Source organism: Sceloporus undulatus, chromosome 4, assembly GCF_019175285.1.
Source record: "Sceloporus undulatus isolate JIND9_A2432 ecotype Alabama chromosome 4, SceUnd_v1.1, whole genome shotgun sequence".
In the NCBI taxonomy this organism is placed as follows: domain Eukaryota; kingdom Metazoa; phylum Chordata; class Lepidosauria; order Squamata; family Phrynosomatidae; genus Sceloporus; species Sceloporus undulatus.
The window spans coordinates 232,065,731-232,090,168 of record NC_056525.1 but is presented as its reverse complement, the minus strand read 5'-3'; the positions used below and the strand labels follow the sequence as shown (position 1 = coordinate 232,090,168).

General features: G+C 42.3%; 1 protein-coding gene across 6 annotated transcripts in view; it reads left to right on the top strand.

The window, feature by feature from the left end:
* Nucleotides 1–24,438, top strand: part of SAMD12 (sterile alpha motif domain containing 12) — a 281,156-nt gene that overhangs the window by 84,510 nt on the left and 172,208 nt on the right. For 4 of the 6 annotated variants that reach the window (XR_006103723.1, XM_042465503.1, XM_042465501.1 and 1 more), the window contains exon 4: nucleotides 14,775–14,915. Coding sequence is in view for 5 of the 6 variants with exons in the window: in XM_042465503.1 (XP_042321437.1) it covers nucleotides 14,775–14,915 (141 nt within the window). In the remaining variant the exon portion in view is untranslated. Of the gene's footprint in view, nucleotides 1–14,774; nucleotides 15,399–16,689; nucleotides 19,457–24,438 lie in introns of those variants that run through there. The other 2 variants (XM_042465502.1, XM_042465499.1) reach the window with 2 other exon arrangements.

Below are 24,438 nucleotides of genomic sequence, written 5' to 3'. Positions count from 1 at the left end.
TGCATGCAAATAAACATTTTAAGAAATCCATGGTAAAAGTAATGGGTGGGCTGAATTAGAATGACACAGTAGTTAAATATCCAGAAGAGCAAATTCCAATTTTAGCTCTCTGATTCTGACCTTTAAAAGTGCTCTGCTGGTCAAAATTCCCCTTCTTTAATGATTTTTTTGCACTGGTGAAAGCTTTTACTGAATTGAGGTTTTTTGCTGAATTTAAGAGCAGAATCAGATCTGCCTCCTTTGGCTCATAATTTGTGCCTGACCCTTATGCAATAGGTTTTGGGTGGCAGGGGGACCCTTGTGTTTGATGAATTATATGGTATTTTTTCACCCCAATAACAGTACCAGTGTATGGCAGTGATTAAAAATGCCCCACATCCAAATAAGAGCTTATGTGTACAAAATCATGTGTGTCCCACTCAAACTCCCAGACCCAGAAAACAGAAGGTATAATAAAAGCAAAATAAAAGGTATATTCTTTGTATTATGCTGTATTTTTGGATTGAAGTAAAATCCAATCCGGGGGGGGGATTCCTCTGAAAGGGGACAATTTAGAGCACATCACTTTTATTTTCTTCTTAGGGATTGCATCTACACTGTTGAAATAATGGAGTTTGACACCACTTTAACTGACATGGGCCAACTGTCCAGAATCCTGGGATTTGTAGTTTTGTGAGTCACTAGCACTCTTTGACAGAGAACACCTTGTAAAACTACAAAACCCAAGATTCCATAGGATGGAGCTACAGTGCTTAAAGTGGTGTCAAACTACATTATTTCTGCATCATAGATGCACACAAGGTTTGTTAAACAATGGCCTGGGGTGTTTTGGGTCCCAACAAGCTAAATTTGTTGGGCATTTTGTGGTGCCACCCATTTCTTTGTTCCTTTGTTGAGGGTGTGGAGGAAATGAAATGACAGTATGTCAAGTGGTTGAAATTTGGGAATACTGTTTGTAACTGTGTACGTTACAGAGTTCTGGAATGCCTACCTTACAGTACAATGTGTCTGCAGGATATAAGTATCCCATTGTAATGCATGAGGAGTTAAACTATCCAAGGTAGTGGTAGCCTTTGAGTATCCCTTGCTTAAGAAAACCCTATGAAATTCATTGGATCACCATAGTTCAATAGGTGTGTTGAAGGCACATGGGTCCATAGGGTAGTGGCAATCAGGGCACCTTCTCTCAACAAAAGTACTATTTTATTTTCCCTGCCAACCAGAGTCTTCTGTGGATGCATCTGCACTGGAGAAATGATGCAGTTTGACACCACTAAGTGCTTAACTCCATCCAATGGTATTCTGGCATTTCTAATTTTACAAGGTCTTTAGCTTTCTCTGCCAAAGAGTGCTGATGTCTCAGAAAACTACAAATTCAAAGATCCTGTAGAATGGAATCATGGCAGTTAATGTAGTCAACCTGCATTATTTTTACAGTGTGGATGCTATATCCTATGTTTCTTATTTTTTTTCAATCAATTCTGGGCAGATAAAAACAACACTGAACAGGTAAATGTCATATTAACTTAAAATTAACATATTGAATTTACAGCCGCAAGGATGTAGCCGGTGTTTCTTAAGCAAACTAATGGAGGACAGATCTATGGACAATCATTAGCAAAGGAGAACTAACATATTCAGAGGTACTATATTTCTGAATACTAGATGCCAGGTAACAAACATCAAGGAAAAGATTCTATCTTCATATTCAGAGCTTTGAAAACTTACTTTTGGAGACTGCAGTCCCCCCCTGCTGTGGTCATACTGGCTATGGAAGTCTAGGAGTTATAGTAAAAATGTAAATTCCAATCTATGTTCATACTTCACCTTTCAGGAGCCTCTGATTTCTTGGTGTTGATTACAATTTGACATGGAAAAAGCACAAGGGTCCATCTATCTATCTATCTATCTATCTATCTATCTATCTATCTTACTAAAAATGCTTTTGGATGTAGGGCTGGACACAATAAACTATGCATCGGTTCACTAAAATTATTGGAATGTTATTCTTGGCATTTAGAAGTGTAGAGGTTTTGCAGATGTTGGGGGTTATATGTAAAACAAGTGAAGCAGGCATCCAGGAGCTGAAATCACTGTTCTCATTTCCCTTGAGGAATATGAAAGTAAAATACATACAAATACATTAACAATTAAAATTAAAAAGTTAAAAATGCATAAAGCATATACTGTCCTTGTGAAGGAGATCCTAACTGAAATGTCAGATGGGATATCTGATGGGAAGTCAGATGGGAAAAAGTTACTTTTTTGGTGTACAACTCTGATTGTTCCCAGCCAGCATCATTAATGCCTTTGCTTGCTGGAAAGTTCTGGGGGTTGTACTCCAAAAATATTACCAAGCTGGGTTTTATGAATATCGTGACCTCTCTTTTTTCATCCCCCCCAGTCCTGTTATCTGCAACAGGTGCTAGGCTTTCTTCATTTTGCTTTATTATTTGAATGAAAGCTAAATCAACTTCAGTGACATGATCTTGTTTTCACCTATTTTGGAAAGAAAAAACATCATCAAAGGACTTCCAAAAGTTTCTGCTTTCTTGCATATGAATGTAGAAAATCAAGCATCATACAAGTTGTAGTCCAAACATTTGTAAACCATTCTTTCTCTCCTGATTCTCATTTACTTTTCCACTTTGTTGCCTCTGGCAGCTGTTAACAAATTACAAAACCAGTTCTGAATGCTCTTTATTTATTAAATCTTCTTAAAAGATAGTCTGCTCGAGCTGCACAAGAGCTGACATGCATGCAGATATTCATGGATTTTATTTTTTAAAAAAAAAGATTTCAGCATGTAGCTCACAGAATCATAGCCTTCTATTCTTGGAATGCATCTCACAAAGGCATCTAGTCCAACCTTGATGGTGTTTTTCCGCTCCCACATTACAATCAAATACTTTGTTATACAAATAGTGATCCTGCTTGACTATTCCTCACAATTAACTGTCTTAGCTTGGTATTTTAAAATACCCATGGTATTTTACATTTTACTGTTGTTGTTGTTTGCCTTCAGGTTGTTTGCAACTTATGGTGACACTAAGGTGAACATTAAATTCTTGTAGACTGAAGATTAACATTGTTGGATGCTGCCTGTTTCTACTGTAATAATAATAATAATATATTTATTTATTTATTTATTTATTTATATCCTGCTTTCCCCCCAGAACTGGGGCTGGCACTCAAAAGGCTGATATTTCATGATGAAAAGATAAGCATTCACCATCCATTGCTCAATGCTCAGAAAATGTGTATTTTATAGATGTCTATTTCAAGAACATGTATTTTTGGAAGTATCAGTCTGCATAAAATTATATATCTTGGCTTTGCTCATATTCTGTGTCCTCCAATTCTTTCTCCCCACTTCCCCTCTCGGTTTTCTTTTTTTCTGTTGTCTGGGGCTTTGGTTTGGTGTCTATGTTTTGTTTTGTTCTTGGCAATCATACCTTAAACATCCAATTAAAAAAACAACTTTCTCAACTTCTATTGTGAAAAGTATCTAGAGAGCCAATGTGGCATAGTGGTTTGAGTGTTGGACTACCACTCTGGAGACTGGAGTTCGATTCCCCACTCATCTATAAAACCCACTGGGTGACCTTGGCCACGTCACATGCTCTCAGCCTCAGGAGAAGGCAATGGCAAAGCTTTTCTGAACAAATCTCATGAAGAAGTCATGATAGGGTTGCCATAATTTGGAATTGACTTGAAAGCACACAACAATAATAAATCTCTCAATACTCAGCCATCCAGTGCTGTGGGTAGAATATAGGATCAACCCTACCATTAAGCAGACTGAAGCATTTCCTTCAAGGAGAGAGATTGCAAGGTGGCAACAGGTTATAAAGAGAGAGTATGGACCACTGTGCTTTTCTGATTTCTTTAGGTGCAGTGAAAAATGCTGTCCCATTCCTTGTGCTGCAGAGTAATTTGCCTTCTAATCCAGTTGGCTTTTCTTACAGAATTGAAAAAAGAACTTTCTTATCTCCAGTAGTAAAGTATCTTGGATTGGCTCTGGTACAGTAGCAAAATCTATGTGTGATAGAGTGTACGTGAAAGTTAAGAGCCCCACTCGATTGAGCACAACCGTGTGTTGTTTGTATCACAACCAATGCAAGGAAATTTAATGCACAGGCCAGTAGATCTCCCCCAAGCTACTATCCCTGTTGTTGTTGGTTGTATGCTTCCAAGTTGTTTCCAATCTATGGCGACACTACTTACCTACGTTGGCAACCCATATCATGTTGTTTTCTTGGCAAGATTTATTGAGAAGAGGTTTTCCATTGCCTTGCCCTGAGCCTGAAAGAGTGTGACTTGCCCAAGGTCACCCAGAGGGTTTCATGGTTGAGTTGGGAATTGAACCCTAGTCTCCAAGCCATAGTCCAACACTCAAATCATTATGCCACACTGGCTTCACCATCCTGTTATATAGGATCAAATACCACCTAGGTGGGGTTTGTTTTTTATTTTTTTGTTTTATTTTATTTATATACTGCTATTCCAAAGATCATAGCAGTGAACAGCAAGTAAGCTAATTAGCAAGTAAGCTAATTTGCCCCCAACAGTCTGGGTACTCATTTTAGCGACCACGGAAGGATGCAAGCCTGAGTCGAGCTTGGGTTGCCCTAGGTTGGCAGGCAACTTGAAAGAACATGCACTGTCACACACTGGGCAGATTCATTTCAGATATTTTGATTATGTTTGTAAGACAGGATCTTTATGGATATCAGAAAAGATGTTTTTGAAAAAAGAAATTTAAAAAATCCTTCCACACTACACAATTATAGCACTATGATTCTAGTGTAAATGTCATGGCAACATCCTGTAGCATCCTGCTATTTGTAGTTTGGTGAGGCAATAGAGCTCTCTAGTTGAGAATTCTAAATAAACTGCAAATTCCAAGATTCCATTGCATGCTGCAATGGCAAAGTGGAATCACAGCACTATAACTGTGTAGTGTGAAAATCCCCCACAGTTCATGAACTAAAATTGGATTGGCTGTTTATGTTGTTGCATTATGTTAAAACAAGGGCTAGAATTGTGTGGTCCTCCAGATGTTGTCAGACTGCAACTACAGTACTAGTATTCCTCACCATGTACTGTGCTATTTTGGGCTGCTGAGAGTTTTAGTCCAACATCTCATGATTCCCTATATTAAAACAGTTGTATTTGATTTATAAATTATATTCCATTTCTTGATTGCTGCCTCCAAGGTTAGAAATGGAGTGGAGGGGGAATAATCTTCTAGCTACTGATGAATGAACTGAAGAGCATGATGCATGATTAAGCTGACACACAGAATCCAAGTAAAGGAAGGCAGACAGACAACATAATCTATTTATTGAAAAACACAGGTTATTATATATTGGAAAATTGAAGTTCAGGATGCAGCACAAGCACAATTATTGGAACATCACTTGTTTATGCTGGTATCTGAGGTGGCTTCATTTACTGCCTCTTTCTTTTTGCAACAAATTATGCAGGAGCATTGTTTTACAATTAAACAATAGCAAAAAGGCATAATCTTCTATTCTGACAAATAGCACCGAGGTCTTTCTGGGTCTGGCTGGGCAGACAGGTGGGGCCTTAACAAATTGTTGTCTAGCCCCTCTTTCTATCTTATATTTTTAGAACAGTGGTCTATAAAGATCCTGGGAGGCAAAATACGTTTTTTGTTGCACACGCAAGTGGAAAGGTTGCTCTTAAGAGAATTGGTATATTGCAGAGGTTTAAATATATTATATATTCTAGGACCCCCCAGTGGATACCAAAATCTGTGGATGTTCATGTCCCATTAAATACAGTGTCATAGTAAAATGGTGTCCCTCATAAAATGGCAAAATCAAGGTTTGCTTTTGGGAATTTATATATTTTTAAATTTAGTTTTCTCTGTCAAAGAGCTCTGATGCCACAACAAACTAAAATTCCTTAGCACTGAGCCATGGCAGTTGAAGTGGTGCCAAACTGGATTATTTCTGCAGTGCAGATGCAGCCTATTATCTGCAAATTAAATCCAATTCTGCTAAGGGGTTTTTTGTTTTTGTTTTTTGTAATTATTAGTGGTTCCATTTTAAAAAAAATCAGATTCTAAAGTTGCATAAACTAAAATCTTCTGTACTTACCTTTGCAATTATATAGTCCATCTAGTTAAGACAAAGCGAAACTATAGATGTTTTTTTTAAATTTCTAGTAATGATAATGGACTTTTGGATTTCTCAGTCAGTTTTCACTTGTGTTCAGGACCCAAGTGAAAGTGGATTGGGTTTAAATTGCTCTGAGCAAAAGCATAATGTATTATCAGCAATTTGCAATATTGTACTTACTGAGGTTTTATTAAGATTATTCACTTGGGTTGCGGTATATACAGATTAGCTGCAAAAGTGTTTTAAATTTTCATTTTACCTTCTGCACTTGAGAAGAGTTGTTTGTAGCTTAGAACACATCAGGAGAGAACTACCTTCTGCATCGTATTAAATATTTTTGCATATTTATGGCTTGCCACTCATTTTTCTTATTTTCATATTTCACAAACCAGTTGGCAACATTTTTTTAAAAGCCCATTTAATTATTTTTTCTAATTTCATTACCTTTTACAAGGCTGCTTTAAATTGTTTATTCATAATATGGGATTAACAATATGCAGTTAAGAATATTGGAGAATACAGGGAAGAATACCCAACTGCCTGAGGGTAGATTAATGCTGTGTCAAGGAGCAGAGAAGAGAACTGGAAACTTGTTGTTGATGCAGAGTTAAATTTTTTCAAGAGGCCTTGTAATTACAATTGTGCAAAATTTAATAAGCCGTTTATATTTTTTAATAAAATCAGAGGCTGATTGAAGCCTGTTTGCCAGCTGTGGCTTGGCATCTTCCATATTTATGCAAATGAACAGTAAATTTATGATGTAACTTCTTTCCATGAAACTAGAAGGAGCAATTTTTTTGACATTGTCCATCAACTCCACTATAAATTTGCAGTGTGGCCCTGGGGGTAGCAAATACATTAGTGGCTCTAAAGTGCTGAGAGTCCATCAAGAAGTCCTGTTGCTGAGATAATGTCAGGAAGGCTATTCACAGAATTTGCAGAGATGGAGGTGAAGGAATCATTTGATGAAAGCTGCAGTGGCAATGTGTATCTCTCTCTGTGTGTGTGTTGTGTGGGGACTTCTGCTGCACTGCTGCTTTTTGTGTTGCTTAACCTATAGTAATGCTGCTTTTAATTTTCCGTTACTATTAACATCAATTATTTAATCTCATAAATATTAATGGGCAACCTCAATTTAGTATTATTAATTCTATTTAGTAAATCAAAAAGGGAAAAAGAAAATGAAAGACCTGTGGAGGCATGGTAAAATGGGTTTGTGAAGTTCTGAATGTTAAGCGTTTTGCATGGGTTGAGAACTGGTGGGGGGAAATGGTGTTTAAGACACAGGTGGCATTCTAGTTTTAATTTAAAGGAGAAGAGGGAAAAACCATCCCATCCCATATTTCATAGAGTAAAACCAGAACAGATGTGAGGCCAAGCCATGATGCAAAAGAACACACAAAAACAAATCACAAGTAAGGAGATGCTGCAGCAGTTTGCTTTGGCCTGAACCTATTGGGAAGTGCAAGTTTCCATCCCACCTTCTCTTACTATATTAACTGACTGTAAACTACTTTTTGTACTTTTTGTACTTTTAACTCAGTTTCTAGCAATTGAAGTAAGCTAAGGATGAAGGGGGTATGAGGGAGGAGCGAGAAACTGGGACATTGTAAAAGCAGCTGAAAAAGCAGGATGACAGAGGATTAATTAGAATTGTCCCTCCCAAATCAGGACAGCTGGAGCATATGAATATGATCTGACTATTTTCTGCAGACTTGGGCTGCACAACCAATGTTATAATATAATGTGTCGATGTAATGATCAAAGCTCTCAAAACCTGGGATGCCAACCCACTTATTCTTGAAAAAGGGCTAGGGAATTTCTGCTCCAAGATAATGCTTTATTCAATGCTAGTAGAAAATAGCCAACAGATACACAGAGATGTCGGCTTTGCACTGAGGTGTATGTAGGGTTGCCATAAGTCAGGACCTCCAAACCGGGACAAATGTAGGACAACATTTTCAAATGTAGGACACATTTTTTTACAATGGAGGACACGTGAAAAAAAAACTTTAAAAATGGGCACCCACCTCCTCCTCCTCTTCCTCCTCCTCCTCCTGTTTCCCCCTCCTCCTCCCCCTCGCCATGCGCCAAGAAAGTGCGCTTTTCCCTCCCCCTGGCTGCGCCAGAGTCTCACTCCTCCTCCTCCTCACCTGAGGCTCCACCTCTTCCTTGAGGTTGGCCAATGGGAGACTGGGGCTGGAATCAGCCCCGCCCCCACTGCTCTGCCATTGGCCAGCTTCCAGGGGACGATGGCGCTCTGTTTAGGCACGCACACACGTGCACGTGCCAGAGGGAGCTGCCGCTGGCCCCTGGCCTGGGACAGAGGAGGAGGAGGAGGTGGGTGGCGTGGCCGTGCGGGAAGGAGGAGGAGGGCGGTGCGGCTGAGCACAGGAGGTGGAGGGTGGCGGGGCCGCACGCAGGAGGCGCCGCCTCCACCTCCGCCTCCTCCGTGCGGCCATGCTGCCCTCCTCCGCTACATCTGTGCGGCTGTGCAGAGGAGGAGAAGGGTGCGCGGTTGCACGGAGGAGGAGGAGGAGGACAGCACGGCCGTGCGGTGCGGAGGGGGAGGAGGAGGAGGAGGAGAAAGAGGGCAGTGCGGCAGCACGGCTGCGTGGTGCGGAAAGGGAGGAAGGGGAGGAGGAGGAGGAGGAGGAGGAGACAGGCGGCATGGCTGGCTGCGTGCATTAGCAGCCACAGCCATGGCCGCATGAGCGGGCCCGGCTCAGAGGCTGGGCCCCAACCTGTGATTTGGCAGCACCCGGGACGGGGCGGGCCCGGTACCGCCAAAACCGGTACAGTCCCGGGTGCCGCTGGGATATGGCATCCCTAGGTGTATGTGTACCTGTGTATAATATAGACACACATACTTTTAAGTCCATGCATGTGTCTGTGTAAGTAGCCTTCTTTGTTGTTGCTTCCATGTTTTGGAACACCTGGAGGCTGAAATGGCCTCCTACTCGCTGTCCTTCTGTTATCACTCCGGTCCTTTCAGGGACATTTACTCCGGTCAACCAGGATTAGGGGCTAGTCTACATGATTAAAATAGTTCTCATTCCAGTCTTTTGAATATGATCTGGCCACTGTGGCTGATTTGCAGAGGTTTGGGCCCTTTGTAGTCTGTGTGTGTTGGGGGGGGGGGGGAGGGACTCCAGAGAAAAGACTTCATGTTTTTTCACTGGCGTATCCAGAAATATCTGCAGGGATGCACATAATCAAATATTTGACCTCAGTCTGCTTCACATGGGTTTGGATGCCTGCACATTTTGAGTAGAGGGAGGGAGAATAAATGTGAATATGTGCAGAAAAGTGAAGGCAAATGTTGATGCGTTTGTGTGAAAATCTGCAGCAATTCTCATAATACACTTACATGTAGACTAGCCCTACGTTGGCAACTGTCAACCAGAGGAGTTTTTCTTCAGTTGCCCCTAGACTGTGGAATGACCTGTCAGAAGAGATTTGACAGCTGAATATGCTGCCAAAATTTAAAACAGCACTAAAGAACAGTCTCTTCTGGCAGGTCTATCCAGATGATTCTGAATTTTAAATGATTAATTTTTAAATGTGAAATGTTTCAATATGTTTGTGGCTTATTTTTTACTTTTGAATTGATCTGTGTTTTTAACTGATAGTAATAGCAATAGCAAGTACATTTCTATACTGCTTATTAGTGCACTTAAGCACTCCCTAAGTAGTTTACAATGTGTAAGCTAATTGTTCCCAACAAACTGGATACCCATTTTAGTGACCTACAGAAGGATGCAAGGCTGAGTGGACCCTGGAGCCCCACCTGGGATTGAACTCACAACCTTGTGGCTATGAATGGCTGCAGTACCAGCATTAAACTACTGTGCCACCAGGGCTCACAACTGCTGTGTTTTTAACTGATGCTGTGTGTTTGTTAATCTGTTGTTATTCCTTGGCTTGATCTATGGAAAGAAATGGGTAATAAACAAACAAACAAATAACATCATTATCATTAGCAGCAGCAACAGCAACAGCAGCCAAAGACTCTTTGGCCCCAACAGGCTTTTGAGAACTGAATGGTGGTGGTGTTTCATAGTGTGTGTTTGTGTGTTAATAAGGTGCTTATTTGAAATGTGTTTCTGGAAGAGAGTTCTCCAGATATTCTGGACTGCCAAAAATACAAATAAATGGGTTCTAAGGCAAATCAAGACTGAACTCTTAGTGGAAGCCAGGATGACTGAAATGAAACTGTCATACTTTGGGTATATCATGAGAAGACAGGACTCACACAGGAAAAGACAATAATTCTTGAAAAGGTGGAAGGCAGTAGATGAAGAAGGCAGCCACATTACAGGTGGATTGACTGGATCAAGGAAGCCAAAGCCTTGAGTTTGGATGACATGAGGAGATCTCTTTATAATCTTGGATGTCTCTCATTTATAAAGTCACTATAAGTTGCTTGATGGCAGTTTACAACAACAAGGTTTTTATACTGCTTTTAAATGTGTTTGTTGTGTGCCTCCAAGTGGTTTTTGACTTATGGTGACCCTAAGGTGAACCTATCATGGTTTTTTCTTGGCAAGGCCTGTTCAGATGGGGTTTACCTCTGAAATGTATGTGCATTCATCTGTTGTAATTCCCAGAGCATGAAACCTAGACAACTGAAAGTTATCAGGTATACAGAGGTGATCCTGGGACTGTGTATCATGGGGATATCTTGTTTGTAAAATGAATTATTTTTTATTTACTGGTAATTAAAATGCTGTCTTTAGACTGGACCCCCCTTTTAGTCACTAGGAGGCAGGCTTACCTAACAATCAGACCTAGCATATTCATTTATCCAGAAGGCCTGTAGGCAACTCTTTGTAATGATTTTGTATGCAAGCCCTTAGAAAAAGAAGTTATAAGGTAAGTGATCAGAGGAAAAGGCTGAATGGCCACTAGGATGGAGGGAGAGAAAAAACATCAATAAAAAGAGAGAGAGAGTAGGCAAGAAAAGAGAAAGGGCAGAGAGAAAGAAACAGAGCACCATGGTAACAATGGAGGATGAAAAAGTGTTTAACCCTTGTGAAATTGGTATTTGTGCTACTTGAAAAAGCAGTTAGAAATTCTGGGCCTTTTCCTGCAAATCATTCAAAGATCTACTGGCAGATCCAAATCTACCTTCGACCCAATATTAACTCTTCCCCTTCTCCATTCAGAGTCTTATTGACTGGGCTGGAAAGCTAGCATTTTGTTCTGCACCCTTTATAAAAAAAGTAATAGGTTGAAAATTAATAGCTTGTTATAACCTTGGGGTTGGTCTTAGTGCTGCATGATATCCCTTGTTTGATAATACATTGGTGGATAGTTTTCTGTGCAACACCATATTAACCTAGACAGTGTATCCATTTGCTGCCAGGTACAATCTACCATGTTGACAGATTCATTCTAGCCTTCTCAAACAAAAAAGACCTTGAAGTCATCTTATTTGATGAGGATCTCATAAATCTGTCAAGGCTGTCCAACTGGGATATAGGTCAGGGCTGATGTTAAGGCTGGACCTTGTAGTGGAGGGGCAATACAATAGAGAATAATCCTTAATCGATATACTTCTTTAGCAATTGCGCACCTGTTTATACAGCATGTGTTGTATGGATGTTGGGCAATTAATGCATCCAGGGAATAGGTTTGTAAGTGTACATGTAACAAATGTAGATTTATGGGTCTGCCTGCTAAAGTTTTAGATTTGTGCTTAATTTGCTTTGTGGGTCTGCTCAGTCCTTCCTGAGTGCTCTAAAAGTGACTGTCTCACATTTTACAGTACATTTGCAAAGCAGACTAATATGATTTGTGCTTGAATTTATACTTCAGTTGGGAATTCAAAGTTATGATTATTTCCTCCCATTGAAATTATCAGGCCCTCCCAAATATGTTCAACTAAAAAAACAGGACTGTCTTAACAGTCATTTATACTCAAGACTTGTAAAGGATCGATACAGTTCCCATCAGAACAGTAAATTACCTACTGAACCACTTCCAGTAATCATGATGTACAATTTCATATTAACTCTTCCCCTTCTCCATCCAGAATCTTATTGACAGGGCTGGAAAGCTAGCATTTTGTTCTCTACCCTCCATAAAAAAAAGTAATAGGTTGAAAATTAATAGCTTGTTATATCCCCAGGGTTGGGCTTAGTGCTGTATGAGTCTTCACAGTGGAGCCAGAGCCAAATTTGTATGCAAAGCTCCTAACTGCAAAGGGCTCCCAAGGGAAAATCAAGTCAAGCTTTTCCCTATTACATGGAAGACTAAGGGGGGTATTAGCCCTCCAGGTGACCTGGAGGTCCACACAACCACCAAACCTGCTCCCACAATTTTCAGATTTTGCTGCCATACGCCCGATAAAGCCCTGAAGGGGACATGGGGGGACATATTTTGGGGCCTTACTGGGCAACCTCTAGAGGGTATTTTGAGGGGCATTATATGGCAAAAAAAAGCATTTTGAAAATTTTGCAGAATTTTATTTTGACCCATGGGAGGTCCAATGGTGCTCCAAACATTATGAAAATGTCCACTACGTCCCCCTAGAAATACTTTTTCATAATTTTGGAGCATTTTTTTAAACGGGGGGGAGGGTTGCCCATTGATCACCCCTGCTGTACTGGTCCTTTTCCTGTCTCCACTGCTCTTCTTTTCTTACCAGCTGTTGGATCAACATTTCTCTTTTTTTCTGCTGCTCTTTCTGTATTAAAAAAAACCTGTGTTTTAATCATTTTTAGTAATTGCTTTCATGTTGTTATACTGCTTTATAAAGTCGTACACCATCTAAAGGGACAGATTCTTGACTAAAGGTTTGCCTGCCTGTCTGTCCATTGTTCCTATCGATTTCTTGAATATCTTGAAAATCCACAATTTTATGCACATAGTCCTTCCAGTGACGCAGACTGCAACTCTTTCACATGGTTGTTGTATTCATCATAGACACTTTGCCTAGTTCATCTATTGGTGACCAATTTTCTGAAGATGTTGTTTTCTCTACTTAGGGTACTTTCAAACTACACAAGTATAGTACTGCAATTCCAGTTTAACCTTCAAGACTGCATCCTGTAGAATTGGATTTGTGATCTGGTGCATTATTAGAATTCTTTGGCTCAGAATGCTAAATACACTTCCCCAAACGGCAAATCCCAGGATTCCATACTTTGGAATCTTAGCTGTTAAGGTGGAATCATAGTTCTGTAATTGTGTAGTGTAAAGGGGACCTTAGTTCTGCTGGACCTCAAATGACAGACATACAATCTCCTTCTCAGACTGTCCCCAAAGCCTTCCCATTTTGAGAAAGAGATCTTATAGTCTGCCTGCACAGCCCTTCAAAAACCTAGGGTCTCCTACGTACCACAGTGAGGAGGCAGAGGAGGATCTGAGGAGAAGATACTAGAAATGCAAAAAATTTTACTTGCCATGAGACAAGGATATCTCAACATGTTGAGATGCCTGATTGAAAAAAATGGCAATTACCATGATATTTTTTTGTTCCTGCACAAGAGTGAAAAGACCAACCCATTTTCCCAGAATAGCAAAACAAAAAAGAAGTTTTACATGCAAAATGCAATTTGTAATGTAAACAGTTTTTTTGTACGGAAATGGAAAATGTTGCCAAAATAAGTCCAAGAATTTGAAAAATCATTCACAAATGAGAAAAGCCTCTCATAAACTCTCCAAGCAGAGGGAAAATTTGAGATATCTTGCTGGTTTACACTACCATCTCAGCATAAGAAACTATATTGTTTTCCTTGTGTATCTCCTTCAAGAGAGCCAGCATGATGTACTGGTTTGATCATTGGATAATGGGCCCTTGATATCAGTTGGGGTTTGGTTTGAGGACCCCCATGGATACCTAAACCCTTGGGTGCTCAAGTCCCATTAAATACAATGGCATAGTGAAATGGTGTCCCTTATATAGAATGGTAAAATCAAGGTTTGCATTTGGAATTCATGTTATTTTTTTAATATTTTCAAGCTGTGGATGGTTGAATCCATGCATAAAAAAACCATGGATAAAGAGGGTTGACTGTATTCACTTTTTATACAATTTTAGCTGCATTGTTCTTTTTTTTAGATTATAAGTGACCCTGAGTCCCAGTTTTGGGAGCAAGGTGGGGTGATGATGATGATGATAAACTTTCCTGAGCCCCGTGTTGAAGTTAGGCTAAAAGATGCCAGCTTTACCATACCTGTCTTAGCTGTAGATATTGCAGATTGAACCTGGGCCCTTCTGTATGCAAGATTGGCACTCCACCACTGAGTAAACCTTTTACTTTAATAGGATAGCAGGTCTCCTTTCACATCACAAGTATGTTCATTGTGGACAGCCTACCTCCCCTCCACCCTAACCCTTTCTGGTAACATTATTAGTTGGATTCTGAATCTAGATCTCCAGAGCGGAAGCTAATTAACTGACTGAGCCAGCATGTGCTTTGAGGCTTCATTCCCCCTCTCTATCCCATTGTGATTCGAATTGTTTCACCAGGGATGATATTAGTGGTGCAGGCAGGTTTTATCTGCTGGAATAAGGACATTTACAGCATGTAGAATTTTGATTCATTAAATAAAAATCCTTGGGTAATTTCTCTCTCTGTCTCTGTCTCTCTTCTTCTTTTTTTCCTTTGGATCTAGGTCGTGCATTGCTCAGGCTGACAGACAAAAAGCTTGAGCGGATGGGGATTGCTCAGGAGAGCTTGCGGCAGCATATTCTGCAGCAGGTCCTTCAGCTAAAAGTGAGGGAGGAGGTCCGAAACCTTCAGTTACTCACGCAAGGTAGGAGACCTTCTGATGAGGGACCACAGGAGAGGAGGGGAAAAGGTCACCAACGAAAGTACAAAGATGGCTTTGATGTTCTCCAGCATGAACTGTTGCATGAAGAGGCCTCATGGGGTGATAGTGCCTTCCCCGGTGGAGAACAATGGGAAAATAACAAGAGCAGATCAATATGTGTATTAGGGACTGCCTGTCTGTTATGATACAAGCAATTTTTTTAAATAAAAAAGTCTACTGCTTTTCCAACACACACACACACACACACACACACACCTATCTTCCTAAAACAAACAGCAGGGATTCAGTATTGCCTTGTGAACATCAAATACTGGAAGTGTAATTGTTGGTGTTTCTCTCATCCTACTTGAATAACTTGGTGTTACGCCTGACAAAAAGGCTGCCTTTGAAAATAGCAGCCCGATCCTAAATTCTACTGCTGTCCGGGAAAGCAGCCAAAGGGCTGATAAGACAGCTAGTTTTCAAACAAACAACCCCCTCCCAGCACAGCAAAGTCAGTGTAAGCTACACAGTCCTGGAGAGTTGCAGTAGCTTTACCAAAAGGGTTTACCAGAAGAATTGTCAGACGGTCCGAGGTTCAGGGTAACAGATAGGCAGGTAGATAAAGCAGTCCAAGGTCAAGTTTCCGGGTAGTCAAGACAAGAAGCCAAGGAGCCAGAGACAGAGTCTTTCCTCTAAAAGAGTCAGATATCCACTGGCAAAGAACCACACATGCTCCAGGTGCTTAAGAAGGCAAGGAGCTGGCCTTCAGCTGTGCCTGATTACGAAGACGCTTCTGATAAAGCCTCCGAGATCTTCGAAGGCCCTCTCTTTCTGCTCGACGCTCATTGAAGGTAGGCACGCTGCCCAGATCCTCCTCCATGTCCACAGCCTCGGCACCAGGCAAACTTGACTGCTGAACCTCTGGAGGGGCCATAGACTCTGCTCCAGCAGAACTAGGGCCAGCCTCTGGCTCCTCCATTACAGGTTCAAGCCCCTGGGGCTCTGGCTCCTCCGTTATAGGTTCAGATCCCAGAGGCTCTAGCTCATCCTCTGAGTCCTCCAAGCCATCTTCCAGGCTGGGCATGACAACTGCATTCCCAAAGGTAGCTAGTGGGCTAACAGCCCTGTCAATCCCACCCGCAATGTCTGGAATCTCAGGCTCAAAAAAGGTGACATTTTGTGGTAGTACTACTCTCACAATCCCTCCCTCACCTGTGTTCCAGATACTTACTAGGACATTAATGGCCATTTGGATTTGTAGTCCAAAAATGTAATTGTTACAACCAAGCAGGTTGCCACATTATGATATTGTAGCAGCTTAATACCACATTAAATGCCATCGTTCCTTCCTATGGAATTCTGAGATTTCTAGTTTCAGAATTCTCCATGACAGAGTTCTAATGCTGCAATTTAGGCAAGTGCATTAGACAATTCCAAGTATCTCACTAAGCTTCTAATCCAGGAATTGTGTAGGATGGAGCCAAGGCACTTAAAGTGGTATCAGACTGCTATATAGTTGTCCTTCCACATTTGTGGGTTAAGTATTTGCAGATTTGGTTATTTAATTACTATATTTGACCCTGCTGCCAAAACAGTATGTTCTCTCTAGGCATCTGTAGCTCCTCCAGTATGATTCTATGGTCAACTTTGAGTGAATGCCTAGAGAGTGTTCTCACAGATAAGACAGACAGATAGAATGGATGAATAGATGAATGGACAGATGGACAGATAGACAGACAGAAGGCTAATATTTATGTTTTTCCCCTTTTTGCAGGGATCTTTGCCCCTAACACCCATGAAAGTTGAGGGCCAACTGTCATTACATAGTGTGCCTGCACTCCAAGTTGGCCTTACTGGGAAGGCATACCAGTTTGTATTATAATGCCAATACTGGGTGATCTGCTCACCCAAATTCTGAAGTAGGCTGCACTTGGCTCTTGCCATTTGGTCAGAGAAGAAGTGAAATGTGCTCCCACACATGCTGAGGGCTACAGGTTCGTCACCCCTGAACTCCAGTCAAATTGGAAAACTGGGTCCATGGAGCATCTTCATATTGTGTAGCAAGAAAAGCCCAACATAAATGATGTTATGGATCACCTAATGTGAAAAGGGAGCTTCTGAAAAAAAAAGGGGGGGGGAGGCTTCTGGATAATGGCCATAAGATGGTGATAGGATATTAAAAAAAAACTTTGCCAACCACCTGTAGTAATTTATTGGTGATACCAACAGTTTTGGGAGCTGTAGGCCATTATACCACAGAGAACAGATATGGTGTAGGAAATTAATCTGCATATTAGCAAACCTATAGATCAGTTTGTAAGCATTTTGTAAGCATGTTAAGTCTACAGAGATGTTCTAGATCATATTTAGTGGTTGATACTTTGTTGACGTGTTTCCTGCTAAGAACAATGGCCTGCCTTTCAATACTATGAAGAATCTGAGGCCCATTCCGCACAGGCATATAGTACGCACAGAGCGCGTACTAGGGTTAGGAAGGAGCGTGACTTTTTCACGCCCCTAATCCTAGTAAGCGCTCCGCGCGTACAAAATGGTAGCACCCTATACAGATGGGGCCCGCCATGTTGACGCCGCGGACACATAGCGTCCGGACACCACTCCACGGAAATGATGTGGTGAGTGCGCTATTGGTGCCTCGCCGTGTCATTTCTGCGGCGCAAGAAGAAGTGCCATTTTGGCACTTCTTAGCGGTGGCGGGAAGCCTCGCGGTTTGGCCGCTGGGGCTTCTCGCCGCCACTAATGATGGCGCAGGCAGACTGCTGCTTTCCGACTGTCTGTAACGCGCCTTAGTGTCATTGTGATGATGTATCATCTTTCCAATATACTAGTAATGGCTGATGGGTCCCATGCCAAGTGGGTTTGTAAAGCCACTCCAGACTGTAAAAGAACTATCCAAGGTACTGAACATATTTTGAAGATAGGGTTCTGTAACTTGGCTGGCTTCTTCAATGCTCAAACTAAAGCTCAGAGCAGATTCACTGTCCCACTGACATGAAAACCCTGTTTTGATGGTAAAATTTGGACTCCTGCACAGTCAAATAATATGCTAATTGTTCTGTTGATTCAATGAGCAAAGTCTAAAACCATCTTATGGTATCATATGAGATACAGTGCTCATATCCCATGTACTTCCTCCTTGATATATACAGTTGGCCAGCCCTACTTCTGGTATACTGCATTAACATGATTGACTTGACTTTGGGGCAGTTCTCTCAGGCAGTGGGGTGCTGGGAGGTCTTTCATGCATGCTCTAAGCCTTCTGATGCAATAAAGGACACTATCTGATCACCAGGAAAGATTCAATTGTCAGCCCAATCAGCTTTCATACATGGATTAGGAGGGTGTGTCATTTTGGTTCTTCTGTTTTTTTCAGGCCTGTCCTGTAAGCCTGTTAGCCTCACTTCTGTTTTCATTGTTTGTTTGTTTGTTTTTGTGAGGGGAGTCTGAAATATATTTTGAACATCCAGCAAGTCACTATTTATGGCTTATGGTGTGGATTTGGTTTCAGGGATGACAAGCCATAGAGGCCTAACATGGAGAAATCTCATTTTGTTCTAGTCATGTTGCACCTGGTTTAGGGTGAAATCAGGTTTATTTTCCATTTTTGCATAATGGTTGTATACTACTTAAAATATTTCTCTGTGAAGAAAACAGCATTTGTAGATCTTGGTAATTTCTAGCTGTGTTTTTAATTTGGTTAATTATTACCTGTTCTCCCCCCCCCCCACACACACACACACATTTCTTACTCTTGAAGGCTCTGATAAACATTTTAATAAATAAAAAAGATAAATCTGAAGCCATTACATTCCATCAAGTAGAACTCAGAAAATTAGGTCAGGATTTGGCATTCCACCTTTCACCAAGTCCTAAGCATTACATGCAGCCCATGGGCCTCATGATTCCCAACCCCAGTTCTGATCACCAGTGTTTAGGAAAGATTCAATTGTCAGTCCAATCTGACAGCAGCCTCTTGCCCTGAGTACAGGCTGCTCATGAAGATTATTATGTGTAGTGGCATGCCCATTCCTCTGAGAGCAAGCATTAGCTTTTCATGTTCTATGCAGTCAAATGCTTTGCTGTAGTTAATAAAGCACATGCTGGTTTTCTTCTGGAAAAATCCCTTGGCACTCCATTATCCATATGTTTCCAATGTGATCCCTAAAGCCTCTTCCTTTTCTGAAAGCTGCTTGCACCTCTGGGATCTCTCACTCCATATATGGTAGGAGTCTGTGCTGCAGAATTTTGAGCAGTATTTTGCTTGTGTGAGAAATCAGTGCAATGGTTCTGTAACTACTGCAGTCTTTTTTGTGGACAGGAATGTATATTGATCAGTTCCAGTCTGTAGGCTCCTGTTTTGTTTTCCATATTTGCTAGCATAATTTAGAACTGAACTTCACTCTATCACTGGACTCTTTCATATGGAGAAAAGTGACAGGAGCATAGTGAGATGTTCTTGTCATTATCTTGCAATTGCTTGAAGATTATCAGATGACATCGACAACATCGCCATAATCCAGCAAATAAAGAGTAAATTTAGCTTTGGGTTGTTGTTGTTGTTTCCAATCATGGGAATGTAGTGTGAATTACATCTTAACTGTGTAGTGTATTTTGTTTATCATTATTCAAAGAAATTGTGATCTTTCCAGTTCACCTCTGATACCATTTCTCCCTAGGTTAGAGTTCATAGAATTAGAATCACAGAGTTGGAAGAGACCTCAAGGGCTATCCAGTCCAGCCCCCTGCCATGCAGGAAGTCACAGTCAAAGCACTCCCGAGAGATAACCATCCAGCCTCTATTTAAAAACCTCCAAAGAAGGAGACTCCACCACTCTCTGAGGTAGTGCATTCTACTGTTGAACAGCTGTTACTGTCAGGAACTTCCTCCTAATGTTTAGGTGGAATCTCTTTTCCTGTAGTTTGCATCCATTGCTCCGTGTCATATTCTCTGGAGCTGCAGAAAACACACTTGCTCCATCTTCAGTAGGGTTATCATATCACCAACCTTCTCATCTTCAGGCTGAGCATATCCATCTTTCTAAGTTGTTCCTCATAGCGCATGGTTTCCTTCACTATTTTGTTCACCCTCCCCTGGACATACTCCAGCTTGTCAATATCCTTTTTGAATTCTAGGTATGATCTGACTAAAGCATAATAGAGTGACATTATTACATCCCTTGATTCTAGATCTATTGATGAAGCCTTGAATTATCTTGACATTTTTAGCTGCTGCATCACACTGTTGACTCAAATATAACTTGTGATCTAGTAGGACTCCTTGATCCCTCTCACATCTAGTCTTGTCAAGCCAGGTGTCCCCCATCCTATATCTGCACATTTCATTTTTTCCCCCTGCATTACATTTCTCCATGTTGAAATTACTTTGTTAGTCCTGGACCAGCTTTCTAATTTATTAAGGTCAACAGTTTGATCCTGTCATCTGGGGTATTAGCTAACATTGCAAGCTGTCAGCACCTGCAGATATTCCGTCTTCTGCACAACTGTTAAAAGCACAAGATACTTGTTTCTGATTTCATCTGGCAGTCCTAACTTGGGGTGCATCTATGCTGTAGAAATAATGCAGTTTGACACCATTTTAAGTGCTGTAGCTCTGTAGTTTTACAAGATCATTAGCCCTCTCTACTGAAGAGTGCTGGTGCCTCACAAAACTAAAAATTCCAGGATTATGTAGGATGGAGCCATGATAATTAAAGTGACACCAAACTGCATTATTTCTGCAATGTAGATGTACTCATAGACCCCCTTGCTTACTCTTTATCTTGCTCTGAGTTGTTTCCTGCTATTTTCTATTTTCCTGCTAATGCCCCCAATACCATCTGTGGGATTCTGGGACTTGTAGTTCACAAAAAATATTTCTTTCCAAGCTCTGGTTTTCTGTTGATTTTCTGTTGAGGTGGAGACCTCTGCCCTATTGGGAATAAGAATCTAGCCCCAACCCCACTCCATGTAGGCTATAGGGAGCAGGAAACAGGAATTCCCATTGGAAATTACAATCACTGAATAGGAAATAATGAGAGGAGGAAGAATTCCTTTGCCAGCTGTTCTCCATCCACCCCTGACATACAAAGGATGGAGGGAATATGTTTCCCCTGCACAAACTGTAAAACTGTTTTCCAGCCCTGCTGCAAAGCAAAAAGTTGATAACTGGGCCAGTTTTCTTTAGGAAAAGTTTGGCTGATTTTCCTCGCCTTCTCCTTCCCCTTTCCCCAGGCTTGAAGGGCACAGACATGACCTCCTCACCCCCGCAAGCTTGTCTGAAAGAAATGCAGTCAGGTCACTGAACTTACTTGACAAAAATATCTGCAGCTTGTCTCTCTGGGAGAGCTGCTTGAGGAGAGAGAGGGAGAGAGGGAAATTATCATCCTTCATTTCTTTCCTAATCCTGATTCATCGGAAGCAGCAACCAGCAGCCTGATGATGGTGTGAAACTATTTTTGGATATTCGTGGCTTGCTGAGCTCTGGGCGAGATCAGCTGGTGTGTCCCTTAGCTAAGGCATGGTTGCTCCTTGTGTGGGCTGGTGTGTTTTGTTGAAGCAAAACATGTTTTATTCAAGATCTGTTGCTGCTGCTCTTGCTCAGAGTGGAAGCATATTTGGGTGATACATTTTTTTACACATGTCTCGCATCTCTCTTTTTTCAGCTAGCTTTGGGGCTGGCATTTGCTGGGTGAGTTTTACACTGGACAATACAATTACCAAAGCAAAACAAACAGAACATCCACACCACTGTAACAGATAGGACAATATTGAGTTGTATTAACAAAACAAGAGGAACAATCCTGCCAAAGTTGACTCCCAGTTAAATGCCATTGATTTTGATGGAAGAAGTCACAAGGACCAATTCTTTAACCTCTCTAATGGCCAGGCTGTTAAGGTAGGCATCACTGGGCAAATGCTAGGGCCCAGTAAACCTTCAGAAGGCATATTGCCATTTCTAAAATCTTCTTGGCCCTGATTCTCTCCTCCTGGCTCTCACTGCCCTTTTACTCTGAGCATAATATAGTATAGTAATGTGTATATGTGTTAATCTATGTGTCTTCAAGTGACCTGTTGATTTACAGCCACCCCATGAATTTCATAGGTTTTTCTTAGGTGATGAGTCCTCAGAGAAGATGAAATGCCTTCTTCAGCTTGCCCTGCTGTGGGCGGGGCTTGTGTTCCAGCCTGCATCCCACCGGAGAGTCTTCCCAGGTTGTTCCACGTGTGCTACAAACTTACACACACGCTGAGTAAATTCAGTCAAACTTTACTGTAACTTTGAAAGAAACAACCAAAAGTCCAAACAAACTCCCCTTGCCCAACTGCCCCACCAAGGCTTCTTCTCTCCATCAGGCTTCATCAGCGTCTGGGGCTTCTTCTCTGGCTCGGCACGCCCTGTGCTTCTCCAGGGGCTCACACTCTGCCTTTTCCCAGGCCGTGGGAACGGGGGCCTGCTCCCAGCACCCTCCTTTCGGGTCCCACCGTTCTCCTTCCAGGGTACCCCCTTCCTTCTCTCTGTACTCCCCTTCTCGCAGGTACCTGAAGTCCCCTTCCTCCTTGGGGTCGCATAGCCACACCTCCGTTTGTGGCCCTATTATCAGCAGCCCATGTCGCCCCTGTAGGAAAACCGGTTGGCCTTCTCTGTGTGGGCTCCTCGTGACCTTTTCTCTCCTGACCGCCTCTCTGTGACCAATTCTTCTGCATCCTCCCCACGGTGGTCTCACCCTCTCCTCTTATACCTTCCCCCAGCCTCTCTTTCCCAGCCCTTCACTCCTCCCCAGGGCCTTCCCTCTTCATCTCCTCCACCTGCCTCATCTCGATGCAACCAACCCTTTCCTCATCCTTCCCCACCTCACTCCACCTGCCTTCCCCCTCTAGCAATGGTACAGAGCTTGTGTAAAAGGAAAGCACAAGCAGTGAAGACAAAAGTGAGGAACAGGTAAAGTCACTGCTCATTGAGACCACCTTGCCCAAGGGCATCCTAGATGAACTATATCTAAGGGCATAGAGGGACCCAGGCTTTATTCATACTGTGAAAATAATCCAGGATGAATCTGGATTAAATCGCCATTGCTCACAGACATCCCAAATGCACCCAGTTAAGTTTGGGGGGAACTGCCAAAAAACTGACTTAATCTGGGACAGTCAATTTTGGGTTTTTCCCTTGAGTTTTTAAAAAAGATTTGCATCACCGACATTGTGAATAACCGATACGAACAGACCTAGATTAAACGCTACATACCTTGGACAGGTTTCAAATATATTTACATCATTGATTCCTTTGGGGATGAGGCTCCTCCCAGCCAGCCTTATGAGGAGACCCTCCTCCTTTTCCTCTTTCCCTCCACACCCATTGGCTCCAGGTTGGCTTCTGGCAACTTCCTAGGAAGAAAGCAGCATCTCCCCCCCCCCCCCCCCACCATGGAGAATGAGCCCAGACCCAGCAATGGGGGACCACTTCAACCCATCTTGCAGAAATGCAGATCAGTGCCATTTCATCATGTGAATAACAAACACAGGTGTTTATCAGACGAGGTTTCTACAGGGGCTTCTGCAGATTGGGCCATTCGCATTGACATGATAGTGAGAATTTATTTTCATACCTGGTCGCTGTTACGTTACCCTTCCGAACTTGGGGGGGGGGGATTGAATTGAAGGAAGTCACGTGATGTGGATTCAGGGAAAGTGGAGTGAGTGCAAATGGAAGTTCCACACCGGTGCATAACATGGGGGTTCCAACAATTCAAATTGGGACCCTTACGCATGCCCATTGGGGCCCTGAAGGCATCCTGAACCTTTGCACTTCCGGGGGCAAGAAGGGAGCCTGCCTCCACTTTCATGCGAATGTTAGCCTCACGTCAATGACAGCTGCCCCTATTTTCTTTCTCCCTTCTAGTTTCCCTTCCCTGGCAGCAAAATTCAATGTCAGAGCCCCATCCTCCTGTAATTCAGTTGCCTTCTCTTAGGTTGCATCCACACTGGGGGAGATAATCCAGTTTAACTCCAGTTTAACTGTCCTGGCTCAATGCTATAGAATTCTGGGAGTTCTCTCCTTCCCTTTGTAGCAGTTGCCTTCTCTTATCATAATCGGGGCAAATCCAGGGAGGTATAGCGTTATAGTGCCTGTGCCTTTTACCATCTGGGCAGCATCTGAGGCAAGGAACTTGGATAGGGGGTGGGGGCGGGGCCAAGGCCTCTGAGGCTTCTTCTGCCCTGCTGCATCACCACCAGCCAGCTCCAAGCCGAGGCTCCTGTGTTTGTGCCTGTGCCTTTACCGTCTGGGCAGCAGCTGAGGACTGTGCTACTGCTGCTGTGGTTGTTGCTGTTGTTTGCCAGGTGGCTCCCTGGGTTTGGCTGGAAACCTGTGGAACTGCGTACCAACCCAGGGAAGCCGCCTTCGGACTCTCCATCGTCAGCGCTCCAGGAAGCAAGCCAGGACTGCGGAGGGCCTCAGAACACCTGGGGGAAGGCAGGGAGAGGGGCGTGTCGGTGGCAGTGACACATT